Source organism: Citrus clementina, unplaced genomic scaffold, assembly GCF_000493195.1.
Source record: "Citrus clementina cultivar Clemenules unplaced genomic scaffold, Citrus_clementina_v1.0 scaffold_8, whole genome shotgun sequence".
NCBI lineage: Eukaryota > Viridiplantae > Streptophyta > Magnoliopsida > Sapindales > Rutaceae > Citrus > Citrus x clementina.
Window position 1 is genome coordinate 24,411,973 of NW_006262022.1, and position 27,913 is coordinate 24,439,885.

Below are 27,913 nucleotides of genomic sequence, written 5' to 3' on the forward strand. Positions count from 1 at the left end.
TTTAATAATTAATTAAAAATTAATATTATAACACAAAAATATTATAAATTTAAATAATACTAATTCAATTTTAATATAATATAAAATAATGTTACAAAATAGTATTATATAGTACAATCTATATTACTCTAAAAATTACATTACATTACAACTTAATACAATATATGATAATATAATACAAAATAATATAATGTAGAAAACGCGATAGTGCAGAGGACCAAACGATGACATGCCCTTGCACTATCAGTATCAGGCAAGAAATTTAGGATCGAAATATAATTAAACATAAGACTCATCTAATAAATTAAATAATTCACGATATAAGTGTCTTTTGCGGAATGGAAGTTTCATGACAAAGCTAAAACAGAAGTAAAAGAAATTCCAAGAACGCTCGAAGAGCAGACAGAGACCCTAGAAATGGCGGAGAAATTGGCGCCCGAGAAACGGCATCGTTTCCTCCACAACGGTGCGTGTTTAGGGTCTCTCTATTTGTCTCCGTTTTTTAAAATTTTCCTAATTCATTTATATTTTTGCAGGCCAAACAGTATTTGAATGGGATCAAACCCTAGACGAGATAAATATTTACATAAATTTACCGCCAAATGTTCACTCGAAGCAATTTTATTGCAAGATTCAATCAAAACATATTGAACTTGGCATCAAAGGCAACCCCCCTTATCTCAATGTTAGTGCTTTTTATCTCAATTGCTTTATTTCATTGCTAAATGTTTTAATTTTTAGTTTTAATTTTCCTGATTTATGACATTTGATTTCAGCATGAACTCACCTGTCCGGTGAAGACGGATTCTTCTTTCTGGACCTTAGGTATTTTATTTTATAAATATTAATCTCTTTGTTTTTTGAAAAAAAATGTTTTTGATATATATTTTTGAAATTTGAGCTGAATTGGGGTTTTTGGATGGCAGAGGATGATGTGATGCACATAACATTGACGAAAAGGGATAAGGGTCAGACTTGGGCTTCGCCTATAATGGGTCAGGGTCAGCTCGACCCTTATGTCACTGATCAAGAACAGAAGCGTCTCATGCTGCAGAGGTTCCAAGAAGAGGTGAACTATCACTGGCTACTCTTTATTGTTCTAGTTCAGTTTTAGTGGGCTTCTTTCTTTCTCTGTCTTTCCCCTAAACCATAGTAGTAGTAATGAGATAATTGTTAAAGCTGAAAATCTTGAATGCAAAACGGAGATTCCATTGTAACTTTAAACTCTAGCTGTGACGTGTTATGGATAGTGATACTGGCTACTAGCTTCACATGTCTTTGGTAATACCTCTTCGATGGAAGTGGGAAGAAGAAAGCTTAACTGCTGAGAATGAGCTCTTGGTGTGGGATATCATTAAGGGTGATTATAGCTTTCTTCTGCTGCAAGTGGAATTATCCTGGCCATCCATGATTTGGATGTTCATACATTAGGTCGGTATTAATTGGTATATTAAGCACATACTGGCACAAGGTTATTTGATCATTGTCTATTAGAGTTTAAATGTTCCTATCACCCATTTGTAGACAAAGTTTCTCCTGATTACATGAAGAAACTGCCAGTTCCTTTAGCCCATTGATTGTTTGGAGAGAAGCAGAGAGGAGAGAGGAGGAACAAGCACAGCTTTTGGAACATTAGTTGAATTAATAGTCGCATGTTGAGTTAGGTTCAAAATGAATAACTTTTTGGGGATACCGGATACTGTGAACCAAAAATCTTCTTTGTTTCCTTTTATAATTACTATTCGGATGCTTCTTCATATTTTGGACTAATTATTATTTGAATGATTCTTCGTTTGTTGGACTATGGTTGAGATCTTTTATTAGTTGTGATGTCTCTAGCTGAGTGGCCTATAGCTTAATCTTTTGTGTCCGGGTTTTCATGTCATTATTGTTATTGATTATGTCATGTGTCTTATATGACCCTGAAATGCATTACTGTAAGTGAAGAGACCATATTGTTTTCTTTTGTGCTTTTAGATTTAACCACTCTTATCTAATCTGCTTATAGAAAATCTTTAATTTCTTTTGGAAACTTCCTGGCATTAGCATACTTGGAACTTCTGTTGAATTGGCTTCATTCAATTTAATCAATTAAGATTTGCTTGTCTGGATTTTATTGAAATGTACTGAACCACTTAATTTGCTTGAAGCTTCCAATGACTTGCCGAAGCAAATCTAATTATACGAGTTAGATACTGTTTCGGTCTGAACAGCCTGTCCTGACAAACTGTTGGTTTATGCAGAATCCGGGTTTTGACTTCTCGCAGGCACAATTTACAGGTAGCTGCCCCGACCCAAGGACCTTTATGGGTGGGATCCGCTCTGATTGACAATGTTACTATGCTACATTGCTTACTTGTATTAAGTCTGTAGCATTATTTACTTGTATTAAGCCTATTAGAATCCTGACACTCTCTCGGTAAATAAAAACAATCTGATTTCCGTCAGTGTTCAGGTATTCTATGTAAAACTGTATTGACCTTGTCAAATGATTGTGGTCACATGTCACTCTAATTATTGTCCCGTTTATTCCAAATGTAGCAAAAAAAGGGAAGAAAAAGGAAGTGAAAATGTACGTCTCATTGTCTGTTTGTTGTTTGCGGTGTGTTAAGTGCAATATGAGGGCCTTGCTCAGCTTTTTAGGCTTGAGTAACAGATTTTATCTAGACAGATCCATGTGTTGGACCTTGGACGCTACTTAGCAAACAGCAAAATAGCATCATGAGTCAGAGGATTAGTTTATAAGAGATCGAAGATGATGAACCCAGAAGTTAAAAAATTTACCTGTTTTCAAATTATTTGATATTTGGTTGGCGTTCATTTGATATGGATTGAAAATCCCATGATCTGGGAAACAAAAAAGAATAGAAAGGATGAAATGGCTGGTTTTGATTTGTTAAGTGAACAAGAATCAGATTCCAAAAGAAACCGAAGAAAGTGCTTGAAAGTTGAATGTATCGAACTAATGCTATAAGAATCATATTCCTGAGCGATCATTACTTTAATTTAGACTCGTATAATTACGCAAGTCTTATGCAGTGGGGGGAAATATTCCATGGGCTCTAACAACAACCATTGATATCATTTTCTTTTGTTTTGTCTTAAGATTTTGAATATTTGTGGTAGCAGCCATCAGTTGCTTGCTTATGCTTGCAACTCAATGCTAAAACAATGACGTCCACGGCAATCTCACCCTCCAGCTTGCGTAAACTACGTACCTTCTCAATTGAGGCCTAAGTCCTCGTGAAGAAGGTTTTTCTACAATTATGCATTAATGCAGAGGAAATTTTACTCATTTTGAGCCTTATTATTTAGGTTGTGCCATTGCCCTCAAAGGTATTTGGCTGAGTGATTTTTATCATATTTATTTAGTTAATCATCTGACTTCCAATCTTGATAGGTAGATGCCAAAAATTAATTTCACTTCTACGGCTCTACCTTTAAAAAAAAAGGAAAAAAGAAAAAAAGTCTAACTTGTCTCATCACAAGGTTGTATTGTTCAGGTTTCAAGTCTCTTATAGAATACAATATACATGAGAAAAGTCGAACTGCCACATAAATATTATAACTGGCGCGCGTCTTCAATCTTTCGACACATATATAAGTCGGCATTCATTCTCTCACGCAGCGCACGAAACCAAATTCATTTTGTCGTCCCACAGGTGCACAGAATTTAGAAGTCCTCATCTCTCTCTTTCTTCAATGCTTTCTCTCAAACAAACCTCAAGCTGATGATCCAAAACCCACAAATATTCAAATACCCACTTGTTATTTTTCACCAAACCCCCCACCTACACCATGGTGAGAAATCACTCAAATCACGGTGTTCTAATCGTGGGAAATTACTGCCACGACGTTTTGATCCGAAATGGTACCGTTCTGGCCGAGACCCTCGGCGGGGCTGCCTCTTTCATTTCCAACGTCCTCAATGGCTTGTCCATTTCTTGCAGCTTGATTGCTAAAGTGGGTCATGATTTTAAATACGAAGCTAGTTATCGTCCAATTATCGTGCCCACTTCTAAAACGACAGTTTTTCACGCGTATTTTGATTCGATTTCGGCTCCGAGCGGGCACTCAGATCGGGTCCTGAAACGGGTTTGCTCGTGTGAACCGATTACACCGTCGGATCTTCCAGATGGGAAGTTTGATTACGGGATGGCTGTTGGGGTTGGGGGAGAGATACTGCCTGAGACGCTGGAGAAAATGCTTGAAATTTGTAATGTAGTGCTTGTTGATATCCAATCTGTAATTAGAGTTTTTGATAGCGTTGATGGAACTGTGAATCCTGTGCCATTAAAAGAGAGTGGCTTTTATCATTTATTGCCCAAGATTGGATTTTTAAAGGCCTCTTCGGAGGAGGCTTTGTTTATGGATGTGGAAGAAGTAAGGAAGTTGTGTTGTGTTGTGGTGACTAACGGGAGAGAAGGGTCTGAAGTGTATTACAGAGATGGGAAAGTGAAGGTTTCGCCCTTTTTGGCTAATCAGATTGATCCAACGGGTGCTGGAGATAGTTTTTTAGGTGGGCTTGTGACGGGGTTGGTTCAGGAATTGGCTGTGCCTGATGCTGCATTGCTTGGCAACTTTTTTGGGTCGATTACTGTTGCTCAGATTGGTTTGCCTAAATTTGATTCAAGGGTCTTGCAGGTTTGTCAAGCCTTTTTTTTTTTTTTGGGTTAAAATAGATACTGTTGGATTTATGTTTTCTGTTAGTTGTGTGGGAAACATAGTTATGTTTGATGAAGCTATAGCTAATAGGAACATGGATTGAGCTTTAACTATAGATTTGGACTGTTAAACTTAACTTCAATAAGCTTGCTATCACAGCTTCCTATTAGTACTTGAGAAATCATCCCTTCAATAATGTGTTGCAGAAGTTTGCATTGTTTTGTGTAACTGATCTTTGGTTTATTATAACCTAACATGGAAGATAGTAGATTTCTTAATTGGTAGTTGGAGTTTTTGATTTGGTATAATTATTATCATATTTTAAGTGATATACTGATGGAATATAGGAAGTTTCTTGCCAAATATTCACAACAAACTGTTGGATGGCTTTGTAAACTACTACTCATGTAGAGTTTGTTTATAGACGACAAGATTAGATAATGCTGGTTATCCATGTGTGCATGTTTATGGGTAGCTAAGTGTCAATTGGTAACATATGTTGATATGGGATTAAGTCTATTATAAACTTCCCATGTCTTTGCTCTTAATATGCTGGTCTTGTGAAAATGTCAAGGGTCGCCTCTTGGCACGTTTGGTCCGCATGCATGTTTTTTCTCAGCTTTGAGAAATTATGATTTATTTGTTGTTTTGTATCTTGAACACCTCATGGAGGTCAAAGGATTTGATTCCTTTTGAGTTTGCAAGAACTTTCATTGTAAAATGGTTGAGTACTTCATGAATGGCTTTTGTTGGGGGTAGTTCATGTAGCCAATTACTGAGTGCTTTCTTTACATAATGCAGCTGTAGATTTGCACTATCAAAATCTGCTATGTGCTATATCTTAAGAAAAATAATGTGTACTCATTTCTACTTTCTTCTTTCAGAGAGTCAAGGATGAGGTGCAGAGAAGGAAGCTGAGCTGCAGTGAAAGAAGAGACGAAGAGATCGAGTTTATGAAGCCTGAAGGTCATGAACAATTCCACTCATCCCTTTGTGCAGCGAAACTAGTATCAGCTTGTGCCATGCAAGAATGTCTAAAAGACTTTCCTGGTATAACTAGAGAACAGGGTTTTCTCTCCCAGAACAATGGGCAATCTAAACAACTACTCAATCCTCTCTACGATGAGCCAATTAAAACCACGGAAGGTAAACCTTGACTTGGACAATATAACTCCCTCCTCACTTTCCAATTCATTGTAGAACAAACTTCACTGGCATAGGGATATTGTTGCATGTGGCTTTGGTGTTGGTCATTCAATCCAAACCTTGGAGGTTAATTACAAACTAAAGTAATAAATCTCCTAAAAGCCAGAAAGATTTTCGATGATAGTTGCCTTCGTTCTCCTGTTCATATATGCCGCGCTAAATTTTTCATATCAGCTGCTGCTCACCAGATTTACTTTAGGTACATCTTCACTGAAATTTTTTATGCTAGTGCAAACGTTAGTCTGTGGGAAGGCAAGACTCTTCAGTTTGTGAAAAGAGCCATCCTGTGAACTTCATTTTGCTTATCCTGGTTTTGTACTAGAATAAGAAAAGGAAAATTAGATTAGCGTGTTAAGCTGGTAGGATACAGCTAATTTTTTTCTTGTAAAGTTCTCTTGTTGATTTATTAATTAAAAAAATTGGGCACTTACTAGCTCAACTTGGTTGGTTAGTGTTTGTTACTCGGTCATAGAAAGTGATTGTGGCAATAATTGTGAAGTGTGGAAATACCATTACGTTCCCACACTTTATAATATTGTTAATTTGCAAAGTCTTGTAATAAAGGAAGGATGTGTTACGTTAATTAAGGATCGTATAATACCAAATTTTCGTTCAACTCGTATAATTCAAGTCCACGATGAATTTTGGAACGTTCAGCACAAATTCTCTTTTTCAAAGCGCGTGAATCTCGTACCCTGTAGTCTTTAATATGAGAATCCGCTTTTCTCGTGATTGCACGCGCGTGGTTTTATATTCCCAGATTTTGTCCGAGTGACCAAAAAGAAAAAAGAATCTTAAAATGAAAAATCTCTTTCAACGTGCATTCAACAACCACCGTCAGTCATCAGATCCATGGCCTAGCCTGAAGACCACGATTTACGCAGAACCAGTTCATTTCAGAATTTATTTTTCTGCCTAATACTTGAACTTTCTAATCGTTACCCCCTCAAAATTAGGGTTTCAAAATAACCCTCGACACAAATCTCCGCCGTGGATTCTGCCCTTGCTCTGATCGGACACAATGAAGGAGGCCAATAGAAAGAAGAAGAAGAAGCGGTCACGTGCTGCGAAACCAGCCCCCAACAATTCCTCACGTGACAGCAACAAACCGACAGCGACAGACGGCGAAGAAGTTCAGAACGACACCAAAAACCAAATCATCCACTCGTTAACGGAGGCTTTCGGTTCGGTCTCGCTGGAGGAAGCCACGTCAGCCTTTTGTGAAGCTAACGGAGACGTTAACAAAGCGGAGGAGATTTTGACGGCCTTGACGGAGGGTAACAGCGAAGATCCGTTAACGTCGAGTTCGGTCTCGGGCGGATCGTCGAGCCTGGACTCGGGGTCAAGTTCGGGTTCATGGTTGGGGTTTGGTGAGACGAGCTGTGTGCAAAACCCAGTGGATTATGGTAATAAGAAGGGTGGGAGTAGGCAGAAGAGAGTCGTGGCTGTTTCAGGGATGGTTGCGAATATGTTGGGGAAAGATTATGTGAGGGCGAGTCCACGAAAGGCTGGGAGGTTTAAGGGGGTTGGTGACGATCAGAGTGGGTTTGACAAAGAGGAGATGGAGCAGTTTTTGTACTCCATGCTTGGAGACGAGTGCCAGTTTAGTATGGCTGTGGTTAGGGATGTGCTTTGTGAGTGCCCATTTATACAATATTTACCTTCTTTTTAAGCTATTTGAGTTATTGATGATTTTTATCTTGTGAAATTTAGTTGTTTGTAGTGGAATAAGTTAGATTGAGGTCAGGGTTTGTGGGGTTTGTTTTGGAATGGATGTAATTTGATTCAGAAGAAGCATATGTGTGGATATCAGATGAAAATTATGTTTGGATTTAGGTGAAGGCATGGAGTTTTTGTCTGTTAATACACTAGTTGCCAAGTCAAACTAGATCTTTACCAAGCACTTCAGTTTTTGTGCTTTCTGAATTGAGTAGGAGCACAACAATTTCACGTATACCCCAAATTTGAGTGGTTAAGTACATCAAAGAAGTAGGTTTTGAAGTTCTTTGAAAACAGTGCAAACTCCTATTAAATTGTCTTTTTTGGCATATTTTTCAGCTTACTGTAAAGTAATATTTTTTAGTCTTTTTACATGTTGCATATTCCTTTTAATCAGGGTAGTTGTAAAGGTTGATTTTAGTTTTATATTGCATGACATGAGAATGTGTACATGCAGGTCAGTGCGGGTACAACGTTGAAAAGGTATTGTCATCATTCTGTCACAAAACTGCTCCCATATTAGTTGGTGAGGATTTTTTTCTTGTTGATAAGTTGTCACGTCTTCATCTATTGAGAAAACATCTTGATCTCTACCTTCATTCCTATCTACAATGACAGTTGCTTCATTGGGTCATATATGAAAAGTCTTCTGTCTTCTTCTGCTCCTTTCCTTATTTCTAACTAAATTTCAAGAAAGCTTCTTCTGCAATTACAGTTTACCCAATTCTCAGGCTGCCTTCTCGGTTACAGGATGCCGAACTAAAGAAATGGGACAAACTCTCTCGTAGAAACCAGTTGCATGGTTGAATCATAATCCTTGTGGATCTGAATTAATTATTAGATATTAAGGACTTAAAATTCAATTTCTATGCTAGATTATAGATTTTTGAAGGATGATGGCTTAGTCAACTGGGCATCTCGGTAAAGTGCTGTCCAGGTGATAAAGGGCTGAGTGGTGGTTTACATTTCTCCTGAATTTGAAAACAGAGGGGGGAAAAAAAAGAATCTTTTATTTGCACCATATCATTTTTCTGCTGCCGCATCTTTTTAATAAATCTTCTTGTCCTCTTCTAGGCCATGGATGTGTTGCTTGATTTATCTGCTCTCTCCAATGAGCGGTCTATGAATGATGATGATGATGATGATTTTACCTTTAAGGAAGATAGACGATTCATCACTGAACATACTGACAATGTAAGTAGTATTGTGTGCATCACATAAATGTTAGTTTCACGGCTCCAAACTTTTTTGTTTTCGTGTGTGTGAGCTCATAGGTTTTCTTGATTCTAGTATTCCAATCATTTGACTATTTTCACTTTGCAGATCTCAGTCAGGATAATTAAAGCTATAGCTCTGTCCTTACCAATCCCAGACCAAACTTAATTATAATGCACTCAATGGCTAGCAAAGATAAATTAGTTCTTTGGTTTAGATAAAAGTAACATGCTTGCCTTAAAGGACCAGCAGATTTTGATGATTGAGTTGTCATTAGTTATTCCTCAGAGTAAATTATTAGCTGAAGATCATTCTTATTTGGCATACATGTTTGAAGAATTTAGTCATACAGTCATGTAGTCAGTTTCTGAGAAAGTCGTGGCCCAAATGTTTCGGCAGATGGCCTCAAGAGAAGGATAATTGAATGTGTTGCACCATGCATATGGAGGTCTTTTCGGCTTATTAAATTTGCCAAGTTTTCATTGTTGGAAAATTTGAACTATTTGACTTTGAAATTCATTTTCTCTTTTCTTTTTACAGTTTACAGATAGGGCATCTGATTGCACTTCTTATTCATCTGAAAGCGATCTATATGATAGCATATGGTCTACAGGCTATAATTACAGGTAACTCATTCTGCACATTATTGCTGTAGCTGTTTGTTTTTCTCAAGTTTTTTCTTCCTTTTTCCCCTGTTCTTTCGTACAATCCCTCCCAATTTCTCTGGCACTTAATTTATTTATTTTTTTCTGATTTCTGGAGAACCTTAGCTGAGAAGAGCTTTGGTAGATACACTCACAATCAAGTTGTTATAACCAGTATTTATATGTTTGGCCGAACTTGAGAAATCTACTTGAAGTGATGGGGAATGCTCTTATTGATTTTATTGTTTAAACATCTGAATATCAGTGGACTAATGAGAAAGTGGTAGAAAATTTTCTGCGCTGGAATTTTTTTGATTTAATATACTTATGATTTTATCAATTTAGAAAAACTATTGAGATTAAACTTTATTTGTAAAAGAAATGGAGAACCATAATAATATAATGGTTCATAATACTATCTAAAAGTCTCAATGATCAGGAATCAGCTTTGTAATAATACTTTAGCTTCAAGATTCATATATTACTTTGGTGTTTCCTTTCTGGATCCTACACTCTGGATGCATGTAACAGTTGTGTGGCAAGTACTGTAGGTGATAAATTATCTTACTCAATCTGGTACAATATCCAAGATCCCTAATACTTGTTGTAGATTTATGTTGGTTTACACCTTTTCTTAGGGAAAGTGTGTGGAAAGCTTTAATGGTATTCTCCATTACTGGTCAAATTTCATTTTTTATTTCAACTTTTGCTTCTGGGAGGAAGTAAGTATTTGAAGCCTGGTCCTAAAAGCTTAGCTGTTTTGCATTTAAGGAATAATTCGAAGGTTCTTATTGGTTCTGAAGTACCATCTCCACTTAAGGCAAGCGATCAGTCAGATCTTCCTCAAAAGGTGTTGGAATCTTTGTTTAACATATCCAAAAGTCCACAGCACGAACCTACCACAATGAATTGGAGGAATGTAGTTAAGAAATTGCAGGCACTAGGTCCTCGGTTTGATGTTAGTCACTCTAGCAGTACGGAACATCAGCAGGAACTTTGTGGTATTCAACATTATCCCTATAGTGCTGTATTTGTTTAAGAATAATACTAGTCTCTCAAACCCATACCCCAAAATACTAATTCCAGATGATGTGCCCACTGATGTGGCATTTGCTTGTGAATGATGAGATGAAGTGGAAGTGATTATTTTTTGTCACATCAGCAGACACATGACTTGGGATGAGAATTTTGGGATACAAGTTGGGAAGAATAGTATACACTGTTGAAAATGTTTGTCAAGACTTCATTGCTATTCTAATTTGTTTGTTTATTAATGCTGGGATATTAGGTAACTTCTCTTTGGCAAAGTGGCAATGGCTATTTCTTTACTATTATGTTCTGTTGAAATTGCAGCTAAGGGAGATGAATATCAGGTGTTTAGAAAAGATGCAAAGCAACACTGGAATTCAACGAAATCCTGCTATCAGAAGGTGAATACAGTTTTAGTGGTTTTTATGATATTTGGGTGGCATTAAGATGCCATATGCATGTTTTTGAAGTTCACATGAAAACATTTCTTAATTTTTTTTTGCTGAAACGCACATTCTTCTTCAGGCCTCAGCCGCATATTCAAAAGGGGAATGGGGATATGCAGCCCACCTCTCCGAGCAGGTTTGTAGACTTTAAACTGTATAATCTACTTCATTGAGGAATACTCAACAGCATATAGTTGCCAACTACTAGAGTGAGAGCATCTAGTAAATTATCAACAAGAATCCACATCACACTACGTACATCCATTCCTTTTCTTTTCTTTTCTTTTCCTTTCCATGTAATGATAGATTAATAGGTTGCTGAATTCTGTATAGGTAGATGAAAGTTTAGATATGAATTTAGTTGCATTGTTATGGGCAACTTTTTAATTGTTTCTTAACATTTCTCTCTCATTCAGTTTGGCCAGATTCATGAAAATCAGAATGGTTAAATATTTATCATCTGAACCCAGTTACTTGTTACAAAGCATATCACACAGCTGTTTTGAACGCACACCATCTAATTTATTAATGTTGCATGGGAACCACTAGGTGCAAATTGAGCTGTGCTTGATGCTTTGTAGTCCTAAAGGGTCTAAACATTTTTCATCTTAATCCTGCCTTTAGTGGAAATGTCCTCAAGAAGTGTTTGTTTTATACCATAAAAATTATGGAACTTGGGCCAACAAAATCTATTTTTAGTCTCTCTTTGGTGGTGATCAACATGGTATCTTTTATATTTGGCGGTTGGGTGTTTCACTATAAAATTTTGACATTTTTTGTTGCATTTTGGTAGGGGAAGTCACTGACCAAATTAGCTCAAAAAGCTGATGAGAAGGCAAGCCATGATATATTTAAAGCTAGGTTGGTGTATAGCCATTTGCCGGTTTATTTCCTTTATTTCTTGTTCGATGAACTAAGAGATGAACTTGTAATTTGCAGAAACAAGAGCTTTGAGAATGTGATAACAATTGATTTGCATGGCCAACATGTCAAGCCGGCAATGAAGCTTTTGAAACTTCACCTTGTGATGGTATCATATGCTCAATGTAAGCATTTACTGGATCCTATTTAATTTACGTGTGTCTCTGTATGTTTTGCTCTAGTCTCTTCCATGGAAGAAAGTAAGCTTTTTCTTATGAGATGTAATCATTATTCTTAATGTTCGATACTTACTGTTCTCGGTACCTCTCAGCTGTTCAAACTCTCAGGGTTATCACGGGATGTGGTTCACATGGTGTGGGGAAATCAAAACTGAAACAGTCGGTATGGGTTCTAGTCATCACTCTTGCATTTATTTTATTGGTGTATTGTGTAAATTACATAAAAAGTTGATTAAAATCCTAGCAGCGGAGCATCAAGAAGTCCTTTTAGCTTTAGTTTTCTGTGCCATTAAACTTAATGCGTGCAGGTAATTGAACTTGTGGAGAATGAAGGATTGCATTGGAGTGAAGAGAACCGAGGAACAGTTCTAATCAAGCTTGATGGATTCAGAGAGTTCAGCTTTCTGGATACTGATAGTGATTATGAGTAATTTGTACAGCACTCAGCTCTGTAGAACCACCAACAGTCTCACAAAATTTCAGTTTAACACTCAACCATTAGCCATCAGTAGGAGCTTGTTCACTTATGATAGCAACTTAGGTCAGAAATCTAGGCAAGAATGTACTATAATGGCCTACGCCGCATGCTATATGTTGTTGTGGTGTATGTATTTTGAATTAAAAAATGTGTCTTTTAACTTATACATTCATCAGCGAACGACTAATGATGCATGTTAGTATGTACATTTGTAACTTCTGTAAATTAACAAACTGATCATTTTAGGGGACTCTTTGTCTATCTTCCGATTTTCATTCTGACGGTTGAATATCGAACCATAGAATATGAACCACACGATAGAGAAAGGGGTGATGACATTATTTTTATTTTTGCTACGTCATCTAAAATTAGGATTCTTAGTGGGAAAAAAATAAAAATAAAAACTAACGTGGTTCTGGACGGATGATTTCCTTTTCTTCGATTTGGGGGGTTGTAAACAAAGAAAGAAGTGGGTAATATTTTAGAAAGCTTAAGGTAAATCAGCTTCGGCTTGATGTTTTTAAATCCGAGAATAAAATCTGAAGATGTTTTAATGTCAATATACCGGGTAGTTGTGTTTGTCATAATATGTTAGGGAAAGCGGCACTTGTTTTCTCCGATGAACCATTAGAAACCATTGTATTTATTTTTCATTTTATTCTTTTCGTTGGAATCTCAACTTTTAGGTTCTAGAAATCGACATTCGAACTTTTGTTTTAATTAATTCCTTCTCTTTTAATAGAGATGAAAGCATTATACACCTTCCAATTACACACACACACATTATAATACATTTTTACAACATAACAAACAAAATTCATTAAGGAAAAAAGTTTAAATGTCTAATTTTAAAATGCTTAAGGTTTAGTTATCCATTTATAAATAAATAAATAAAAAGTATGCACCATATATTCTATTTTAGGATAAAATTATGTTGCAATGGTTGCAGCATACTACTATTTTAGTCTTTTTATGGTTTAATTACACGGCTATCATTGTTATATTTTGTAACCTAAAAAGAGTGTGCTTTTTGCGATGTTGATTAACGATCGGAAAAGTTGAAGTGGTCGCAAAACCAAATTGTCCGCTAGTTGCCACCCTCTATTTATTTTAAAAAGTACTTCGAAAATTATAAATTTATTATTCAATCATTTTTAATCAATAATAATTTATAATTTATTTTTCAAACAATGATTCACAAGTTCAAATTTTTAAAAAGCAAAAAAAAAAAAAAGGGGGGGGGGTAATTCTCAAGAAATGTAAAGCTTGAAATTTTTGAACTATTTCATTTTTTTTCCCAAATTAGCTCCTTTTTATATAATTCTTTTTTTTAATACCATAGTAATTTATTGGGCCTCATTTAGAAATTTAAAATAGCTCCCTTGAATTTACAGAAAATGTTGGAATTTTATAAATAAAGTAACATGTTGTATTTTATATATATTTATGGTTTGTATAAATAAACTAACATGTCAAATACTATTGGAAATGGAAATTTAGTAAATTATAAGTTTTGTAATGATAAAATAATAAAGCATTACAACCAAAAAAATTTTATGCTTTTTATTTCACAATTTCATTTTTTTATTTTCTAAAGTATTGAAAAATGTTAATAACCCATATTTTTAATACATATTCAATTTATTTATTCTATTCTAAATGTATAATATATAACAATTTTTTTTTGTGTTTAGAAAGTTTTTATATGGAACTAGCTACAATGTTGCTTACATATCATTAATTTTATAATCAAATTAGGTCAATGGATCAAGTGTAGAAATTTAAAAAAATAAGAGCTTATATTGTGTAAAATATTTGAAAACTTTTGGTTTTATGATTTTACAATAAACAATATAAACTGCATTATTAATACAAATTAAACACATCTGTAGCGTAACGATTGAAGAAGTTTCTCATTAGATCTCTATGTTGACTGTATCAGAAAAAGAACAGAGTTGGGTACCTTGCGAGGTCGCTGGATCCTTTTTATTTTAAGAAGCCCAAAAGCCCACCCGACAAGCCATGTTTAAATCCCCGATAGGTGGAAGATATTTTTAATTTTTAAATATACTTTTGTTCTTTTCACTAACCATCAGCCAATCGCAGGCAGCGCTTCAGACAGATCCAAACCAAAAGGACCAACCTTAATGACAGACCAATCAAAATGCTCCAAATCACCAAAACCCGCCACGTTGCGTCTGCCACTCACGCTCACGCCAAGCTGTGTGTATATACCTATATAATGCCAGATTTTTCAAAATAGAATATCGATTTTTTTTTTTTTTTATAAAAAAAAGTATAAATATTTGGACTATGTTAATGTAATGTAGTATATTACAAGGAGTGAAGGAAGAATCATCATCTTTTTGATTGGTGGACAGGTGGAGTCGGTCTGTGATGGACGATACGACCTCAACAACAGATACAAAACCTGATAACAAGACTCTCACCGTTAACACTAACGAACGCTCAAAAGTGAACAACAACAAAGGAGGAGGCCGCATTGATGATTCGGACGAGGAAGAGTATGACGCGGAAGCGTGGAATACGCTGAGCAAGAGTTTTAAGCAAGTGCAGACCGTTCTGGATAATAACCGTTCGTTGATCGAACGAGTGAACGAGAACCACCTGTCGAGGATTCCGGACAATATGTCGAAGAACGTGGAGCTGATTCGCGAGATTAACGGGAATATCTCGAAGGTTGTCTCCATTTACTCCGACCTATCGGCGAATTTCTGCAACATTGTCAGTCAACGGAGGAGGAGGATGAGGATGAACAGCGGACACGCGGAGGGCTCAGAGGATTAGAAGCGGAAAGATGGCGTTTTGAGTAATTTCGATCTCCTTTTTTTTAAGTTTATAGTTATGATTGTTACTGCCAATTAATAATCGCTTGAACGTGTCGGAGTCGGTCTCTGTTACTTTTTGGTTGTTCGGAATTTTAAGTCGTTAATTGTAGTGGTGATCTCGGTGGTAGCTGGGGATTGATTGTTTGTGATGATAATTGTGGAGTTTGATTTACGTTTTCTTGTGTTGTATTATAAGGAGCTGTGGCCGCTGCGGGACTGCTTTATCTACATTACTCTGTCTACCCCGCAGATACTAATAAGGTATTTATGATCATGTTTTTGCTTCTCATATTGCTGACTTCTGCTGTTTTTGTTTGGAATTGATGTTCTGTGATTGATGTGGAGTCAAATCACCACTTGTGAAGTAAAGGGTAGCTGTAAGTTATGCAAAAGCACAACAGTTACAGACATTCTTTTAGTTCTGAGTTTTATTTGATTTTGCAAGGCAGTGTGTCATCTGGCCTTCATTTTACTCCAAAATGTCATTTTGGAAAACACCTGACTGTTCCATTACAGGTTATTTAGGTGGTTCTAGTACCATTTCTACCATTAGATTAACGAGGTATTCTCGTAGTCTACAGTCAACTCTTGAAAATCATGGGGAGGGATTGGGTTGTCATTAGTCTACTTCTAAATATAAATAAATTAAAAAATATATATTTTTTTCTTGGTAATAATTATTATTTGGGTAGAACTTAGAATTCTTCCTCTCGGGGAAGGACAATTAGGAAAATCCTATTGGTTGCAGCTTTTTGTAGAGATAAAAGTGTTAGCAGGTGAATAATATTAGGAGTCTTTATAGATATTGTATTATTTAGATTTAGAAATTTAATTAGCAACACAGTTACAGAACCCCTGTTCATACAAATCAGAGCAGAACCTACCTCTGTTCTGAAATTCAAATAAGTAAAATAGAATTACATGGACCACATATTTAAATACAAATAGGACCCAACAGTTAAGCAAGGGGAACAATACAACTCGAGGCAAAGGAAACTCAGAGAGGACATCAATGATCAGACAAAGAAGTTTGAAGACTGAAGAAAGTTCAAAAATCAAGACATCGCTGGAGACATCCAATTTACGAGCATAGAGAACCCCACAGTTTGAAAGCAATATGAGGACTTTCTAAATATAAGTCTCTCATTACAAGATTTAAAAGAAACTTAGACGGCTACTTGCGGCTCAAGCAGAGATAATTGTATTTGTCACCACACTTTTATTTTATTTTTATTACATATACGTAAAATGTTATATTGTGAAAAAGAGTTGAAGGAAAAGGTGTGGGGAAACGTTGGAGCTGATGAGTTTATGTAGCTAATGACCTGGTTAGAGCATTGTGAGTGGTAGCTATGTGGTGAAGTGTTAATAGTTTCAGGGATTGGAGCTCATGATTTGATAATAGCTGTTGAAGATGGAGGAAATGGGTCATGAAATTGACAACTCTGGTGGCACAATGATTTACTAACAGCTGAAACAAAGCTGTTGATCATGGTGGTAAGTGATGTTGTATTGCTGAGAGGTTTGTTTCAAGTAAATTTAAGCAACTTAAAACTGAAGACACATGCCGAACAACGGGACTAGATTTTTTGAGGCTGGTGATGCTCTTTGTGGATATTGATTGTTGTCTGGTGGAGGTGGTTTAACTTGGTTTACAGATGCAGCTGATGAAAACATGTCAGTGTTTGTCTGGGAGGAGCCATTAAGATTTGGAGGACTAGGCAAGTTTTAGGTGTATAAAGATTACTGTTATGATTGTCTCATTGGGAAATTTATTTATGAAATTTCATTTTCAAGGTTTTTCTTGCTATTATTTATAGTATAAGATTAGGAAGATGTATAACAGAAATGATGCTTTCTGGAATTGTTCCTGGGTTCTGACAGCTGAGTCTGTAATAGCAGTTTTAATTTATTCATCAATATAGGATGTAGCTTGGGCTTCATACAGTACGATGATGTTATAATTCTTCCTAAATTCATTTTATTGGATATTTTATTTCTTGTATTGTTTGGCGGATTTCATAATTCATACCTCCTCCTTGACTTGGGGACGAGCTCAAAAGACTACTGCTTGTTTTTCTCTTGTCCTTCTCTTTCTTTCAGGGGTAAGTGAAGATAAATTAGGGGTATTTTTGGATTCTTTTTGACGATGGATGAAATCAATTCGTTATGTTCTGTGACATTGTATGAGATCAAGTCGTTTGTTCCCCCACCACAGTTGCCTCAGTCTATTGGTTCAACTGTTTTCCAATATTAAAAATGCATTTGAGACAAATCATTGTCTTCTATTAATCAGTAACGTTTTTTCTTTTTCTGAGATGTAAGTAACCCAAGGAGCATTAATCTGGAATTATTCATTAATCAGCCACTCACCTCGTATTCTATTGTCGTCATTGGATATGGCACAGCCGGCTAAAATATTTTAGGTATTGAATTCGATGGAACTAATGTCATTATGAACCCGTCTCGCTTGTGCTCTACGATAATATTCACAGCTTTCCGATTCTAATGGAATAGTGTCGTGGCTCAATTCCATGCTTTCCCGCTGATAATCTACTGGTTCGCTAAGAAAGCATTGCATGTAGGCGTGCAGGCTAGATGCCAACTATCAATCAATTCAACCTCACAATCTCTCACGAACTTTTTCCTCAAGCATTTTTTGTGTCAACATCTATGTCTTAATTCAAAGCAACTGAAGTTATTCTTGAATCTCCTTTAATAGGAAAAGTTTTTGGCAAAATAAATTGTACTTCGGTCCTTGCGCAAAAATGTTCGAGTTCCACACTGTCATGTGGCTGACGACTGTTAACAACAAACACAAGTATTGATATGGATTCCAGCATTCGGTACTTATTTCGGTGCTTCCATAAGCTTCTTCTACACAAGTTAGAAAAGAAACACTAAATGTGATGAGATAGCTATCAGAGAAAAGGATCCCCTTAAAATGAAGCACCAGCTTGGCAAACAACCTAGGACATTTTAAAATGTCTATTACATGATAAATAGGCAAATTATGAGTATCTTCATGAAGGTTGAAAAGACAAGAGGACTAAAAAGGTGTATAGCGTAATTATATAATTATGGGGGAAATCACAGAGGAAGTTCACCGCTGTCTGCAATGACGACTTTGCTCTTCGGAGTGCCATTCTGCCTCCCTTCAGCTTCAACCTTGTAAACTACATCCATCCCCGATAGCACCTTTCCAAATACAACATGCCTGCCATCCAACCTGCAAGCCATTCCAATGATAAGTTGACAAAGATAAAACATCTTATATGGTAGAAAAATCAAACATCTGGGGTTTTAAATTGATCATAATTGTGAATGCTTTTATAATCCACATTGTTCTTCTGCAGCACATGTAACACAACTAGGGTCATATTTAAGAGTCCAGACAAGCATATCTGGCTAAAGCGGAGGCCTCCAAAAGGCGTGATTTGCAGAAACTTGTACAAAATAGCATTACATGAACTAATATCCCTATGAGGGATACCATACACATGATAAAGTAAAGATTTAAAAAATTTCAAAGTAAGAAAATTTGCTTAGATTATGCTTTCCATTTATCTCTTTGTGGGTGCAGATATAATTACCAGCTAGTTGTCACAGTTGTAATGAAGAATTGTGAACCATTGGTGTCTGGACCAGCATTTGCCATTGACAAAAGCCCTGTTCACAGAATTTAATATACGTTACATTGAATGCTTTTAACCATTGAATAATGCTTGCATGGCCGTATACAAACCAATCAAAAGAATGGGCTGATAAGTGTACCTGGGCCAGTGTGCTTCAGTTTGAAATTTTCGTCAGGGAACTTCTCTCCATAAATTGACTCTCCACCTCTTCCATCACCAAGAGTGAAATCACCTCCTTGAAGCATAAAGCTGGGAATAATCCTATGGAACGTACTTCCCTTGTAGTGGAGTGGCTTCCCGCTCTTGCCAATCCCTTTCTCCCCTGAAATGATAAAGTGATATACAACAAAACAACGGCCAAGTACACCGTTACTATCCAATGGTTCAAATACATTGAAAATGATATGCCATTAAAATTTCATTTGCAGTTTTACACAGTTTTTTGAATTCCTATGAATAATATTAGCTGTTTAAATTTCTAATTTGCTTGAAGAAAATGTATTGTCTTTCACGTATCTTGTAACTATAGTAAGATCACTGATGAACTGAGAGAGGTGGTGCAGCAAATTTGATTTTTAACTCAAAAAAATTTAAGATCGCTGCACAAATTTACCTGTGCACAAAGCTCGGAAATTTTCTGCAAAGAAAAACATCCAAACTGTTAACAATGTTCACAAGCCACTTAACGAGATGCAACAAGAACAAATCATCAATTTTTTCCGTTTCATACACCAAACACCATACAACTTTACCTGCAGTTTTAGGGACTGCCTTTCCAAAGAGACCCATTACAATACGTCCTGAGAACAAACATTTTTGTCACAACTAAATATTAATACTATCTTTTATTTAAAAAGAGAAGAAGAAGAAGAAGAAAAAAGTTAGCATTATTAAATACAAAGTTTCTTCTTTTTCAATATAACGATCAAAATTCAAAACTTGACATAGTAAAACATACCGGCAGGTTTTCCAGCAATCTCAACGTCAAAGTAAACTTTGTTTGTGATTTCTTTCAAATTCTGATCCGATTTCTTCGCCTGGGAAGCAAAAACTTCACAGATCAGATCAGAAAAACTGTAATCAACAATCAATCTCATTCCCATCTACACAATAACATGCAGCAATCCCTAATACTAAATCTGAATCATGGATCAAGACTTCACAATACTAGGAAAAAATATAGACAGATTAGTACAAATTAAAATAAAAGATTTGAGGGTTTGAGAGAATGTTAATCGAAAAAAAAAAAAACCTGAATTGAAGAGAAAGTGGCAAACAGGACAATAGCCCATAGCATCGTGAGTGGAAGAAATTTTGTCGAAGCCATGTATCACTTCGTTGTTTCTCGTTTCGCAGTCACTCACTTTGGGGTTCCGCTTAGTGCAGACTGCGGACCGATGATTGACGAAATGTCGGTTAATAAGGGGGGTAACCCTCAGGTTGAAATAATTGTACCAATAGTTATGTGACGCGTGGCGTGCTGGGGGCACAGCCGCACGCTATTGGATGAAGACGCGTGGATCGTTGAAGTTGAACTTGAAGTGTTGAAACTTGAACCCGTGGGTTAACTCAATAAAAGCGATTGAAAGTTTTTTAAGTCAGATAACCATAACCTCAATAAATTAGGAAATAAATTATCTTATAAAATTATGTTCTGATTTTTTTTTTTTTTTAATTTTCAGTTTCCTTTCCTTATTGGCTATTGCCATCAATTGGTGCATTAGATTTTGCAAAAGGAAAATGCCACGTCAGCATTATGGGTCAGGAAAAACAGAAAAAGGGCGGCACTGGCCTGCGTGGCAGTCTGTGGTTACTCAGTTAAGAATACAACTAACGGTCACTGCTAACTACCATTCCCGGGAAAAATGAACAAAAAGAAAGAGGAATGCTTGTTAGATTCTCCGACTCCATCCACCACCGCCACTCTGCCTCAACATCAACAATATTAACTGATCCTTTCAAAATTCTAAAATATAAAAGAAGAAAAAACGATTCCCTAAACATATCCTTTTTTTTTCTTTTTTTTTGGGTTTACATTCTTCAATATGGAAGAAGAATCACGTAACCATAACCATAGCCAACATGAATCCGTCCCTTCATCTTCTATTTCTACTTCACATTCCCAAGAGAATGCTGTGCGTCAGCAGCAGCAGTCTTCTGGTGTCTCTTACCGTGTCAACATGTCGATATCGGACAGCAGCACGAGGAATGATATCTGGTCTTGCCTTATTTTACTGCTCATCTTTTGGCTGTTTGGTCGGTTTCTTTGTTAAAATCATTTTCTGTTCCTGAGTATCATTTTTGGTGCGATTTCCGTATTGATTTTGGTTCTCTTTTGCCATGTTTCCAAATATTCATCGCCGGCAGTTACCACTACTATGATTTTTGGTGTCTATGGATCGTCGGAATTACAATTGGGTCCCCATTGCTCACGCCCTATACATACTAACCCCCTTTTTGTGCAATCTATTAAGGTGATTCGCTGCGTGCTAATTCCTTCACTTGCTTCTACGTTTGCCCTTAACTAAGCAGTATGTTTAGATTTGTTTCAATACCATTGTTGCGCTCTTGCCTATCAGCTTAAAGCTTTTGTGTCAGATGATTTATCTAACACAGTAATCTTATTTGTTTTGTAAACAGGCGCAAGAACTAGACAGGCAAACATCTAGCTCATTAATGCTTTATGGGTTTCACAATTCTCCTCCACTGGATGTCGAATTCACCTGGACTGAGACACATATTGCTGTGGTTCCAGATGATGGGCATAAGGCAAAAATCTTACTCAAAATTTTATATTTGCTAGTCAGAAAAGCAGAGCTTTTTTTTTTTTTTTTTCCCTAACCTTTGTTGATTAATGTGTGTGATATTTTATTTCTTCCTGTTCACAGGAGTGGCTATACTTCCTAAACAAGGGATCTAAATTGGAAATCTCATACAATGTAAAATCTCCAAGTTCTGCTCCTTTATCCCTTGTAATTGCCCGTGGTAATTGCCTACCTACACTTAAAAAGCTTCTGGGGATCTTAATTTGTTGTCATTTTCTGAATATTGGTGTATATTTGTAATTTTGCAAGCTACTTTTTTATTTTCAAGAGAAGAGACTGTGTTTGCAGCAAATGAAGGGTTGTAGAGACATTATAGCAAATTTTCAGCTTACTAGAAGTGTTCATGGAAGAATTAGATCTCCTGTCTCTAACTTATTGCCTAAACTTGCAGGCGGTGAAAGCCTTGAAGACTGGATTGATCATCCATCATGTCCTAATACAACTTTGTCTTGGAATATTTTATATGGTAAATTTTATTAGTCACCGTATGCCTTTTGACTTGATTATAGATTAACCTGTTCCAAAATCTAACCTATCTATTATATGCTTGAAGGAAGTGGTAAGATCCAGCAGAAAATTTCCAAGCCTTCTGATTATTATATTGCTGTCGGTAACTTGAACTCTCAGCAAGTGGAGGTGATTTCTTTAAAAAAAAAAAAAAAACTTTACTTATTTTTCTTGTAATATGATTTTATCAACTATAGTGACCTCTTGGACTTGCCCATTTGCCCCATCAGCTGGTTCAGTAAAATAAATGGTTTGTTCTGATGCAGAGCACTTGCTTTGAGTTTGGTAGTCTTGTACTTAACATTACATTTTAAGCACATGTTGATATTTCAAATCATGAAATGTTTTATTCCCTGATCAATTTCATACAGATGCAATTGAATTTCACAATGAATGTCTTGGTCTATAACGCAAGCAAGGCGTATTACAGATGTTCGTTGGGAAGCGGTCTCTGCAGTCTATCCCTTGATCCTCTGGGAACAACTTCTGCAATATTAACATCTCCAGGTCCTACAAAGGTAATAGACTAATATTTCTCAACTTCTATCTCCTTCAATTCATCCTGTATACATTTCCCGGCTTCTCATTTTATTAGTCAATTAGCTAAGACTTCATATTGTCTCTGATTGACAGTAGTAAGATATCCAAACATTAAATCTTTTGTTATGACGTCAAAGTGCTGTTGTGGATTTGATTAATCATATGATTAGAAGTCCACAACAGCCTGTTGATGACGGTGAGGAATATGCGAGGTGCCATTTCTGCCTGCCTTCGGATTTGCAGCTCCCATCTTACCATGTATTTGCCTCAAAACTGTATAGAAAATGAGAAAAATATTTACTCTAATTAAAAGGTTTATTAGTCCCTAGCTAATTTCATTTTCTTGGTGGTTTTCTTCTCTTTCAAGTTTTAGTCAAAACAGGTATAGCAGTTGGAACCATTTTGTCGAGTGTTGTGTTCCTAGACCATTTGCTATTCAGATTCAAAAATCTATTAATCCGTCTATTTGAATTTTGGGCACCCTTTAATCCTTTCAGGGTACTTCGAGTGCTAAATGGTATGTCAAACTCTCTTATGGACCCCGATGGATCACATATTTTGCAGGATTAGGTCATACTCATTTCCCTTAACATCATTCTCATGGAACTACAAATGAACATTTCCATCTTTACATTTGCCGCTGTTTCTACTTGTAGGTGCTATGACCATCCTCGTGTTACTGGCCTTCAGATACTGTAACATGTGCCGGACTACTAGTGGAGATGGAACAGGATTTCAGGCAACAGATAGGGGATCACAAAGTGCTCCATTGCTTTCACACAAAGATGATGGTCTCTCTAGCTGGGGTTCATCCTATGATTCTGTATCACATGATGAGCAGGATTTGGAAGACTGGCTACCAGTAAATTCTCTTGAAGGGACTTCACTAAATGAAGGGGAAATCAACAGCAATCCCCGACATCTCCAGGTTATTTGCTGTGATGCCCCAAGAGACTGCTTCTTTCTTCCATGTGGGCACTGTGCTGGATGTTTTACTTGTGGAACAAGGTAATGAACACCAACCTTATTATCAAACATGTTATTCTCCACCTTGATACAAACCGCAAGTTTAAGGATATTGTTGCTGGATTAGATTTCTGAGGCTAATTAACTCTACAGGATAGCAGAAGAAGGTGGTACTTGTCCCATATGTCGCAAGAAGATCAAGAAAGTAAGAAAGATATTTACAGTTTAAGCAGTTTATTGGAACAACATACTGCAGATGCTCTTTCCTGATGTAAATCTAATTGTCCTCAACTCCCATGTACTGAAACTGATACATGCATTTCTTCATGGACAAAGGTTTGACTACAGCAGGTTGTGTCAAAATTATCTTATTGTGGAAGGGTTATATCCAAAAAAAAAAAAAATTAAAGGGTTTTTCACAACTTAAACATTACATACCTTACAGAGCTACTGTAATATTCATGAATAGTATTTTAATAGTGTAATATCATGTGACAGCTATTCATTGCCACATACTAAATCATTTCTCTTAATTCGAGAATATATATATTCTATTTCTAGTGGAGGTGTCCTGTTTTTTTTTTCATACGGACATACATTTAAATCATAAAATTTAAAAAAATAATTTCTTAACTCTTTTAAACCACGTAATTTTATAATTCATTTAAAAATAACTTCTTTAAAATGTAGTTATGAACAGTTAAGAGTATATCTGTATTAAATAATTAAATGAGACTAGCAGCTGCAGCTTTTGTGGGCTTCAAGCCCAGCAAAGGGAGAAGGTAAACAAGAACCCAAATGGGCTCATTGGCCATTACAACCATACCAGAAGCTGGAAACGAAGATCTCCTACAAGTAGTCAAAGCGAGATCATCGCATCAATTTCGTATTTGAGTATTGACCACCCAACAACAGCACACGCGCCCGCGTTTCTTTTTTCTTAAAATAGATGGAGAGAATCATGCACTGTCCCCCACACGTACACAAAATGCTAAAACAAAAGACACAGTTGAGAATGAAATGTGTCAGAAGAAGGAGAAGAGTCTTGTCGATCAGTTTCAGTAATTAAAAAAATGAATGCCATAAAGCATTAAAATTTTAAAGCTAATTAGTGGAGATAAAGAAAAGCTTCCACTGAAACTCCACTAATACAATGGTCGTTCCCTCAAGAACCCCAGCTCGCTCTCCCTCTTATCTCTTCCCCTGCGTCATCTCACTCTCCGTCATCTCTCTCGCTGCGCTCTTCCTCGACTACAAGGTCAGTTAAGTTGTGAGTTTTTTAGCTAACAAACTCATGATATCATCTTAATGAATGATTGTAAAATTTTATGGAGCAGGTAGATGATTTCGCTTCCAAGACAAAAACACTAGCAGGGCACAACTTAGAGCCAACGCCATGGCACCCGTTCCCCCAAAGAACATTCAAAGAGGAATCACGACGCTCCCAGGCGTACAAAATCGTACAGTGCACGTACCTGACGTGCCTCTCTGCCATGAATCCTATCCCAGAGCGACGCCGTGTTGCCTCACCCCAGAAAGTCCAAACCTGCCCAGATTTCTTTAAATCGATCCACAAAGACCTTGAGCCTTGGGCCAAGTCCCGGATAACGATGAGGCACATTATGGAAGCTAAGAGATTTGCTGCGTTGAGGATTCTGATTATTAGAGGGAAATTGTATGTTGATCCTTATTATGATTGTGTGCAGACCAGGGCTATGTTTACAATTTGGGGTTTCTTGCAGCTGCTTAGAAGGTACCCTGGGATGGTGCCTGATGTTGATATCATGTTTGATTGTATGGACAAGCCAGTTATTGATAAAAAGGAGCATGGGTCATTCCCTTTGCCACTCTTTCGGTATTGCACAAATGATGCTAACTTTGATATCCCTTTCCCTGATTGGTCTTTCTGGGGTTGGTATGAATCCTCAATCTTTACATAAACTATGATTTTTTTTGGTTTGCTTCTTCAGTTGATTTGCGTGTTTTTGGGATTGTGCTGCTGTTCAATGATATTACTAGCTGTTATTACAAGTGGATAGCGTTTATCAAATTCTAATAGTTAGCACATTCTTTATCTTCTAGGTCTTATATTTCCTCACAATTGCTAATTTCATGATAAGAAGACCTTTTTTTCATGCACTCGCGTTGCATGGAATGAGTTCAATTTTTCTATGTGATGGTAGAGAAAGATTTTAAATTTGAGATTAGATTACGAGAACCTAAAAAATGTAATACTGGTAATGCAGTCAATGTGGATAAGGAAATTTTTTTTTTTTGCGTTATTTGTAGATAATAATGACAGGGACTTTGTGAAACATGATTTTGTTTCAGGAAATGCCAGGGATGATGATGGTGCTAAATTTGTATGATTAGATCGAAGATATTGAACCCTTTTTATCAATTTTTTTTTGACACATTATATTGAATAATTCCCTTGAATATGGATCGTGGTGGTATTTTATGTTTCGGAAGAGGGAAATCATGTTTCAAATTTCCTAATACAAGTATGTAATTTTATTAAGAGATTGCCGTAGCTTAATTGAAAAAATGATATATCTGTCTGATAATTGGTGTATTCACACTCACTTTCTTTGGTACAGGTCAGAGGTGAATTTACAACCCTGGAATGAGGAGTTCAAAGACATTAAACATGGTTCTCAAGCTAAGAGTTGGAAAGAGAAGTTGCCCTTCGCATACTGGAAAGGAAACCCAGATGTTCTCTCTCCTTTGCGGGTAGAGTTAATGAAATGTAATGACTCTAAGCTTTGGGGAGCGGAAATTTTGCGTCAGGTTTAGTTGGAGCTACTTCTTTAACATGAATTAAATGCATATCATAGATTAACATCAAGTTTCAATTTGTTAAGTCTGCCTTTCTGCTGGCATTACAGAATTGGGCGGAAGAAGCGAAAGATGGATTCAAGAAGTCTAAGCTGTCTAATCAATGTAATCATCGGTATGTATTCTTCATTGTGCAATGTCATGTTCGAATACAATGCCATCATGAGCATGCTCTTTGTTTGAGAATAAGCAATAATTTGACCTGTAAGTATACTTTTATGTGCTAAACCTGGTTTCTTCTTTCTGCAGGTATAAAATCTACGCTGAAGGATATGCTTGGTCTGTGAGCTTGAAATATATTTTATCATGTAATTCAGTTGCTCTAATCATTTCTCAACAGTATAAAGATTTCTTCTCCCGCGGTCTCATTCCGAAGAAAAACTATTTCCCCATCCCTAGTGCTGATCTATGTCGATCCATAAAATCTGTTGTTGACTGGGGTAATGCAAACCCATCTGAGGTATGGTTAAACTTGTCTGTTTTGTTTGTTTGTGATATTTATTTTCTGTCTGCAAGCATTGGAACCAAACCACCATACCCTAGCTACAACAGATCTGTTGTAGCTAGGGTATGGTGGTTTGGTTCCAATGCTTGCAGACAGAAAATAAATATCACAAACAAACAAAACAGACAAGTTTAACTATGGATCGAGTATATGATTACATGCTTCACCTCATCACCGAGTACTCAAAGCTGCTGGATTACAAGCCAGCCCCGCCATCTTCTGCACTTGAAGCTTGTGTGGAATCCCTGCTTTGCTTGGCTGACCCAAAGCAGAGGCAGAACCTTGAAAAAGCAGCAGCTTCTCCTTCACCATACCCACCTTGCACGCTTTAGCCTTTCAATTAATGCCCTCAAGAGTTGGATACAACCAAAAAGAGAAGGAATCAAAGATGTCAAAGACACAGAGACTGAAAATCCAAATGATTAATATTGCTGTTGTAAGATTGATTAAATTTGTTGTAGATATGGATAGAAATGCAAATTCATTGGTTGTAGATTTTGCTCACATAAGAGGCTGAGTCCCCTGGACTCCTGATACTGCCCTTTTTCTCTCACAGGATTTATATGTATAATGTACTTGAACCTCCTCGTTCATTCAGAGTTCCTGGAGCGTTAAGTTCATCCTCTCACAAGTTGACACGCGTTCTTTTCATCTCCACTTATTAATGTTGGCAGTTCTCTTCTCATTAACTGCAGCAATATTGAGTTCATAACCAACTGCAAGTTCAAGGAAACGGTTGGTGGGTT

The 27,913-nt window shown here is 36.6% G+C and overlaps 7 protein-coding genes across 7 annotated transcripts; 6 read left to right on the forward strand and 1 right to left on the reverse strand.

Moving 5' to 3' along the window:
* Positions 1 to 282: 282 nt before the first annotated feature.
* On the forward strand, positions 283 to 2,670 carry LOC18034753 (nudC domain-containing protein 2). The gene is made up of 5 exons (XM_006424999.2): positions 283 to 466; positions 537 to 685; positions 777 to 825; positions 927 to 1,069; positions 2,244 to 2,670. Exons 1-5 carry the CDS (start codon positions 418 to 420, stop codon positions 2,328 to 2,330), a joined length of 477 nt encoding a protein of 158 aa, XP_006425062.1. The 5' UTR covers positions 283 to 417; the 3' UTR covers positions 2,331 to 2,670.
* Positions 2,671 to 3,490: 820 nt separating this feature from the next.
* Positions 3,491 to 6,310, forward strand: LOC18034330 (inositol 3-kinase). Its single transcript, XM_006425000.2, has 2 exons — positions 3,491 to 4,644; positions 5,550 to 6,310. Exons 1-2 carry the CDS (start codon positions 3,799 to 3,801, stop codon positions 5,820 to 5,822), a joined length of 1,119 nt encoding a protein of 372 aa, XP_006425063.1. The 5' UTR covers positions 3,491 to 3,798; the 3' UTR covers positions 5,823 to 6,310.
* Positions 6,311 to 6,370: 60 nt separating this feature from the next.
* LOC18034678 (SMR domain-containing protein At5g58720) lies at positions 6,371 to 12,763 on the forward strand. The gene is made up of 11 exons (XM_006425002.2): positions 6,371 to 7,505; positions 8,048 to 8,073; positions 8,665 to 8,784; positions 9,346 to 9,431; positions 10,221 to 10,450; positions 10,803 to 10,879; positions 11,004 to 11,060; positions 11,718 to 11,785; positions 11,864 to 11,970; positions 12,117 to 12,187; positions 12,333 to 12,763. Exons 1-11 carry the CDS (start codon positions 6,893 to 6,895, stop codon positions 12,453 to 12,455), a joined length of 1,578 nt encoding a protein of 525 aa, XP_006425065.1. The 5' UTR covers positions 6,371 to 6,892; the 3' UTR covers positions 12,456 to 12,763.
* Positions 12,764 to 14,899: 2,136 nt separating this feature from the next.
* LOC18034936 (protein ELF4-LIKE 1) lies at positions 14,900 to 15,310 on the forward strand. The gene has a single exon (XM_024179938.1). It carries the CDS (start codon positions 14,900 to 14,902, stop codon positions 15,308 to 15,310), a length of 411 nt encoding a protein of 136 aa, XP_024035706.1.
* Positions 15,311 to 18,156: 2,846 nt separating this feature from the next.
* Positions 18,157 to 20,405, reverse strand: LOC18034483 (peptidyl-prolyl cis-trans isomerase CYP20-1). Its single transcript, XM_006425004.2, has 7 exons — positions 20,239 to 20,405; positions 19,945 to 20,023; positions 19,739 to 19,786; positions 19,600 to 19,623; positions 19,126 to 19,308; positions 18,945 to 19,020; positions 18,157 to 18,580 (listed from the first exon to the last, which is right to left on the reverse strand). The coding sequence occupies exons 1-7, from the start codon at positions 20,311 to 20,313 to the stop codon at positions 18,442 to 18,444; spliced, it is 624 nt and encodes a 207-aa protein (XP_006425067.1). The 5' UTR covers positions 20,314 to 20,405; the 3' UTR covers positions 18,157 to 18,441.
* Positions 20,406 to 21,025: 620 nt separating this feature from the next.
* LOC18034176 lies at positions 21,026 to 24,194 on the forward strand. Its single transcript, XM_006425005.2, has 10 exons — positions 21,026 to 21,242; positions 21,354 to 21,460; positions 21,627 to 21,755; positions 21,875 to 21,971; positions 22,203 to 22,277; positions 22,365 to 22,447; positions 22,690 to 22,836; positions 23,356 to 23,428; positions 23,515 to 23,866; positions 23,978 to 24,194. The coding sequence occupies exons 1-10, from the start codon at positions 21,032 to 21,034 to the stop codon at positions 24,051 to 24,053; spliced, it is 1,350 nt and encodes a 449-aa protein (XP_006425068.1). The 5' UTR covers positions 21,026 to 21,031; the 3' UTR covers positions 24,054 to 24,194.
* A 714-nt stretch (positions 24,195 to 24,908) lies between these two features.
* LOC18034815 (O-glucosyltransferase rumi homolog) lies at positions 24,909 to 27,819 on the forward strand. Its single transcript, XM_006425006.2, has 6 exons — positions 24,909 to 25,082; positions 25,162 to 25,739; positions 26,425 to 26,614; positions 26,713 to 26,777; positions 26,912 to 27,122; positions 27,260 to 27,819. Exons 1-6 carry the CDS (start codon positions 24,978 to 24,980, stop codon positions 27,497 to 27,499), a joined length of 1,389 nt encoding a protein of 462 aa, XP_006425069.1. The 5' UTR covers positions 24,909 to 24,977; the 3' UTR covers positions 27,500 to 27,819.
* The last annotated feature ends 94 nt before the right edge of the window (positions 27,820 to 27,913 follow it).

Excerpts from the sequence above, each read along its gene's own strand:
- LOC18034936 (XM_024179938.1), top strand. The coding sequence starts at position 14,900 with ATGGACGATACGACCTCAACAACAGATACAAAACCTGATAACAAGACT.
- LOC18034753 (XM_006424999.2), top strand. The coding sequence starts at position 418 with ATGGCGGAGAAATTGGCGCCCGAGAAACGGCATCGTTTCCTCCACAAC. Across the intron at positions 686-776 it reads GCAACCCCCCTTATCTCAAT|CATGAACTCACCTGTCCGGT; the intron begins GTTAGTGCTTTT and ends ATTTGATTTCAG. Across the intron at positions 1,070-2,243 it reads TGCAGAGGTTCCAAGAAGAG|AATCCGGGTTTTGACTTCTC; the intron begins GTGAACTATCAC and ends TGGTTTATGCAG.
- LOC18034330 (XM_006425000.2), top strand. The coding sequence starts at position 3,799 with ATGGTGAGAAATCACTCAAATCACGGTGTTCTAATCGTGGGAAATTAC. Across the intron at positions 4,645-5,549 it reads TTGATTCAAGGGTCTTGCAG|AGAGTCAAGGATGAGGTGCA; the intron begins GTTTGTCAAGCC and ends TTCTTCTTTCAG.
- LOC18034815 (XM_006425006.2), top strand. The coding sequence starts at position 24,978 with ATGGTCGTTCCCTCAAGAACCCCAGCTCGCTCTCCCTCTTATCTCTTC. Across the intron at positions 26,615-26,712 it reads GAGCGGAAATTTTGCGTCAG|AATTGGGCGGAAGAAGCGAA; the intron begins GTTTAGTTGGAG and ends CTGGCATTACAG. Across the intron at positions 26,778-26,911 it reads TCTAATCAATGTAATCATCG|GTATAAAATCTACGCTGAAG; the intron begins GTATGTATTCTT and ends TTCTTTCTGCAG.
- LOC18034483 (XM_006425004.2), bottom strand. The coding sequence starts at position 20,313 with ATGGCTTCGACAAAATTTCTTCCACTCACGATGCTATGGGCTATTGTC. Across the intron at positions 19,787-19,944 it reads GATTGCTGGAAAACCTGCCG|GACGTATTGTAATGGGTCTC; the intron begins GTATGTTTTACT and ends GTTTGTTCTCAG. Across the intron at positions 19,309-19,599 it reads TTTCCGAGCTTTGTGCACAG|GGGAGAAAGGGATTGGCAAG; the intron begins GTAAATTTGTGC and ends TTATCATTTCAG.
- LOC18034176 (XM_006425005.2), top strand. The coding sequence starts at position 21,032 with ATGGAAGAAGAATCACGTAACCATAACCATAGCCAACATGAATCCGTC. Across the intron at positions 21,756-21,874 it reads TTCCAGATGATGGGCATAAG|GAGTGGCTATACTTCCTAAA; the intron begins GCAAAAATCTTA and ends TCCTGTTCACAG. Across the intron at positions 23,429-23,514 it reads CACATATTTTGCAGGATTAG|GTGCTATGACCATCCTCGTG; the intron begins GTCATACTCATT and ends TTCTACTTGTAG.
- LOC18034678 (XM_006425002.2), top strand. The coding sequence starts at position 6,893 with ATGAAGGAGGCCAATAGAAAGAAGAAGAAGAAGCGGTCACGTGCTGCG. Across the intron at positions 8,074-8,664 it reads GCGGGTACAACGTTGAAAAG|GCCATGGATGTGTTGCTTGA; the intron begins GTATTGTCATCA and ends GTCCTCTTCTAG. Across the intron at positions 11,786-11,863 it reads CATGATATATTTAAAGCTAG|AAACAAGAGCTTTGAGAATG; the intron begins GTTGGTGTATAG and ends TGTAATTTGCAG.